The sequence below is a fragment of the Coccinella septempunctata genome, chromosome X (genome assembly GCF_907165205.1).
Source record: "Coccinella septempunctata chromosome X, icCocSept1.1, whole genome shotgun sequence".
In the NCBI taxonomy this organism is placed as follows: Eukaryota; Metazoa; Arthropoda; class Insecta; order Coleoptera; family Coccinellidae; genus Coccinella; species Coccinella septempunctata.
Window position 1 is genome coordinate 19,281,240 of NC_058198.1, and position 5,239 is coordinate 19,286,478.

Sequence of the window (5,239 nt, forward strand, 5' to 3'; positions counted from 1 at the left end):
TTTCGTGGCATGATATCCGAACGACTCGGGTGCAAAAAACCAAGAGTCAGTTCGCACAAGCTAATATGGATAAAGTACACTTCGAATTATACTGACAGTACCCAAGAGCACGGCCTTTTGCATCCACATGAGGGTGTTAGGTGGAAGTTTCATCTGCTTGAGGTTTTCTGTTGTCTTCTGGTGGACCAATCCATTGCAACTTATTATAAGTGGTATAATTTCGACGCGTTTCAACTGCCATATCTCTTTCATCTGTCTCGCAAGTGGCTCATATTTGCTGATTTCCCTTCATAGGCCTTTTCCAGATTTTGATCCAATGGTACAGCGAAGTCTATGAGTGAAGCTGTTTTGTCCTGTTTGTTCCAGACAATCATGTCAGGTCTGTTGTGCTCCACTCCGCGGTCAGTCATCACCGTGAAGTCCCAGTATACCTTTATGACACCATTCTCAAGAACTGATTGAGGTACATAAGCATGATGAGGTGTGAAATGGGTTAACAGATTCTCTTTGAGACACAATAGTTGGTGCACAACTTTTCCCATGTTGTCATGTCGGGACATATATCTGGTATCTGCTATGGCCGAGCATCCAGAGGACAGATGTTGAACCGTTTCCTCATAGCTTCCACACAGTCTGCATTTAGTGTTTTCAATTTGTTGTTTCAGAATGAATTTGCAATAGTTTCGTGTGGGTACAACTTGATCCTGGATCGCTAGTAGCGTTCCCTCAGTTTGAGGAAACAGATATCCTTTCACCAAGTACATGTTGGAGCTTTGGCGAGTGATTAACGTAGAATATTACTTGAAGTTGAGTCACATCTGTCACAATGATGATATTGGTTGCCGAGAACAGCTAAGTGTAAAATAATATTAATAATGTTGATAGTGCATGCAGATTCATAGCCTCATCAAGCGATTAATTGTTTTGACCTTCTGCTCAGAGGAGCATAAACTCCAATTACTTGGAATTGTCAAAGCACGCGTTCGTTGTGTTCTTGTTTGTACAAAAACTTTTTTATGAGTGGTATTTTCTCGGAATGATGAGCGAGAGAAATCATCATTCCGAACAATACTCACGCCAAATTTTGAATTCAGCAATCGCCTCCGCTCTTCTTTCCGCAATTCAGTCGTTCTCGAAATGAGCTTACGCCTGAGCATCGGGTCAGGAAGGCAGATATCTCTGAATCTTCGGCTCGTCGAATAAACGGATAACAGTGAATCAGCATCCAGATATCCAAAAATGGTTGAAACCATTTCTGCAGGTAAGGACCTGAAGGGATCCGATCTGCTTACGAAACATCCGGGAAAAACTCTGTAATCCATTTCACTAAGCATTCGTGAACAGACGAGTGAGTTTGAGGAATATTTTTTTTTTTTTTTTGGTGTAGCAGGAGGAAAATATGCAAGACAGACGAACCACCCTCTCCTGAGGGGGAACAGTGTGGGGTTTCTCACTCTCCTGAGCTCGAGACCTACTAAAAACCCTCAACTGCTTCTTGAATTTTGGTTCCGGGAATTTGCCTATAAACCGTTCATCTCTTGGTCGGTTTTCTTCTCGCACACTATCGTGCTGGGATTTATGTGTTTCTTCTCTATTGGATTAACACTTTATTGAATTTTTTAATGAGTTTCTGTTGTTATTTTAATCTCTTTTTAATTGATCTCTTGGTCTCCTTCGTTAAATTCGCATTCTCCTTTTGTCTTCCTCTGGGTCGTAGTCCACTAGTCTCCTGAGTTCTTGATTCGGATGGTTTTTCGCTGTTTTGAATAATTTCTCTGCTTTTCTGTTCATGAATTTCGTTATGGTTTTCCATTTTAGGTCCTTATAAATCTGTCTATTCCTGACAAACCAAGGTGCATCTATTGCATATCGTAGCAGCTTGTTTTCAGTCTCTGTAGTATTCATGTCCATGCTTCTTAAAATTGAATGATCTATCGCAGGAATTTGGACTAAGTAAGTATATCAATTATGATTTTGCCAACGTTTCGGAACCTATTGTTCCTTTCTCAAGGCTAAAAAGAGGCATTTATTAACCATAAAAAGAAATACAACATATAACATATAACATTAAATACTATACCTCATCATACAATTAATAAGACAAAATAGGTGTATAATTAAAATATTTGATCGAAGTCAGAAATAAATAAATGGTTACGACGTATGACAGTCAATAAATTAAAAAACAATGAACGTAAATTGCGATGAAATATTGTGTTTTGGTATGATGTTTGACACATATTTTCAATCTGGTCTCAGCTTACTCTATTCATTTCGACCAGTAAATATATAGGGTGACATAAATATAAAACATATAAAAATATACAAAACATATAAAGTATAAAACATATAAAATTATACAAAACGACGAACATCTCTCTGGCGAAAACATAAATAAGGCGCGGAGACAAATAATGCTATCCATTAGGCATTGTTATTCTTGATATCACAAAATCATAAACTGTACTTAAGTTATTCGTATCTTCTCTGTAGTTTACTGTATTGTTTCTTCTAATGTATATCATCTCACTTAGAAGACGTCTGAAATAATGTTGTTCTTTATCTAGAATACTCACATTTTCAAAATTAAATCTATGTCCCTCTCTGTGTGTATGCTGTGTGAGTGCAGGTTTGTTTTCAGCTTCTAAATGTTTGCTATCATTTTCATCTTGTCGAATTCTATCTTTCAGATATTGTTTTGTTTGGCTCACGTACACTTTGTCACAATCCTGGCAGGGAATTTTATATACCAGACTAGACTGCATAGTAATAGGGGTTTTGTCTTTTGTGTTGGTGAAAATTTTTTTATTGTTATCAAGGATATTATAGAACGATGTTGTGCAACCAAACCCTTTGAATATGTTGTGCAGTCTGTAAGATAATCCAGGGAAAAACGCGAGCTTGAAGTACTTCAGCTTGGTAGTCACCTCAGGTTCTGGGCTAATGTTTGTTGTGTTAGTCATTCTGTTGACATTCCTACTATTTCTGGTAAGAGAAACACGATCCTGTTCAAGCTTGTAGTTATTTATCGCTTTTCTGATATAGTAGGGGGGGTAGTTGCTGTTCAAAAGTATATTGGTTATTTTTATAATGTTCTTCTTCTCAAACGTTTTGTGACTTAGTGCTAGAGCTCTGTGAATTAAATTGGTAGCTACATTTTTCTTTTGTTGGAAACTGTGATTAGAAAGAAAATTAAGGCATCTGCCAGAATTAGATGGTTTTGCATACCAATCGGTGATCATTTTGTCGTTTTCTCTTATCACCATAACATCAAGAAAAGGTAGGCTCTTATTATTTTCTATCTCAACAGTGAATTGGAGTTTCTCGTGAAATGAGTTGAACAGATCAAGTGTTGACTCAATATGGTCTTCAGGTATGAGTAGGAATGTATCGTCAACACATATCTTCATAATGGGGATGTCAAAATTCAACTTACCGGCAACAAACTCAAATAACTCCAACATAACCAGCTCAGCAAGATCAGGACTTGCAGGGGATCCCATCGCCGTTCCATCCAACTGTTTATAAAAATTGTTGTTGAATGTAAAATAGCTACTGTCGAACACAATATCAACCAGTTTAATGAAGCTGTTTTCATCCAACACGGTGAAGCAACTTATATAACGCCATCTTTTGGTAATGATCTGAAAAACCAACGATTTTGGGATGTTTGTGAATAAGGACACAACATCAAGAGACATCATTTTGTAATTTTCAGGAACATGGATGTTTTTGAGTTCCTCAACAAACGAGAACGAGTCCTTTACTTTAAATTTCGAAGAGGAGAGGACGTTGCTTAAAATTGTGTGTAGAAATGAGCCGATATTATAACCAGGTCCACTTATACAACTTACGATAGGTCTGAAACTGAGAACTTGTTTGTGAGTTTTCCTTAAACAGTATAATTTTGGAGGAGTACTGTTGTGTCTGATTAGTTCCTTGTATTGTGATCCTGTTATCATCTGTTCATCTCTGAGCGTTTTCAAAAATTTATTGATGTTTTCTTGGGTCTTCCGTGTTGGATCTTTGTTTAAAATTCTGTACGTAGTGTCGTCACTCAGTAGTCTGCTCACCTCTTGAATGTACTCTTCCCTGTACATAACCACAGTTGTGTTACCCTTATCCGATCTGCTAACCAAAATATCAGGTTTGTCTCTGACAAATTTTGATGTAATATGGTAATATATTCCAAGGGGGTCTGGAGCTCTCGGCCTGTCCATGAAGTTCTGGATTACTCTCGTGCATCTCGATCTGATTACATTCCTTTCATTTTCTCCCAATGATAATGCTTGTATGAAGCTTTCAACATCCTTGATTAGTTCTGGTATTGGAACATTTTTTGGGATTATGCCATGTTTTGGTCCCATACCTAATATAATACGTGCTTTTTCAGGGATCTCCACTCTAGTGTAGTTAACGAGAAACTTTTCACATTCTTGAATTGTAATGGGTTGGTTTTGTGTGTTTTGTAGTCTGGTTAGTTTTTGCCTATTAATTTCTTTTATTTTTTGAAAAGAAAACTCGAATTTCTGTGCTGCGAACCGTCTCACGCCTCCCCATGTGTATTCGTCCAATAGCGCCTCTAACACGTTAACAAGAGAGTCAATAGATTGTTGTATGTTCTTCCTCTTCCATAGTGTAATTTTAATCTCTAGATTCAGTACTGATCTCTGAAAATTCTCCATGATAACGGCTACCTGTCTAGTGTATGGATGCTCCTCAAGTTGGAGAGAATATATTTGTCTAATATTATTTTTAATATGGTAGGGGTAAACCTTCAGTCTCCTGCACTGTAAGAAAAATACTGTACGGTTCTTTATTGACGCCAGTTTGATCTTGAGGTTTGAAAATTGTTTACACATCTGACACACATCATCGCCATAATTCACCCTAACTTCGTTGAATAATCCCCTCGGTATAAAAGACTCTGTAGTATTCATGTCCATGCTTCTTAAAATTGAATGATCTATCGCAGGAATTTGGACTTAGTAAGTAAATCAATTATGATTTTGCCAACGTTTCGGAACCTATTGTTCCTTTCTCAAGGCTAAAAAGAGGCATTTATTAACCATACAAAGAAATATAACATTAAATACTATACCTCATCATACAATTAATAAGACATAATAGGTGTATAATTAAAATATTTGATCGAAGTCAGAAATAAATAAATGGTTACGACGTATGACAGTCAATTAATTAAAAAACAATGAACGTAAATTGCGATGAAATATTGTGT

At 36.9% G+C, this 5,239-nt stretch overlaps 1 protein-coding gene across 1 annotated transcript; it reads right to left on the reverse strand.

The window, feature by feature from the left end:
• Positions 1–2,417: 2,417 nt before the first annotated feature.
• Positions 2,418–4,946, reverse strand: LOC123322305. The gene has a single exon (XM_044910248.1). It carries the CDS (start codon positions 4,944–4,946, stop codon positions 2,418–2,420), a length of 2,529 nt encoding a protein of 842 aa, XP_044766183.1.
• Positions 4,947–5,239: the final 293 nt, after the last annotated feature.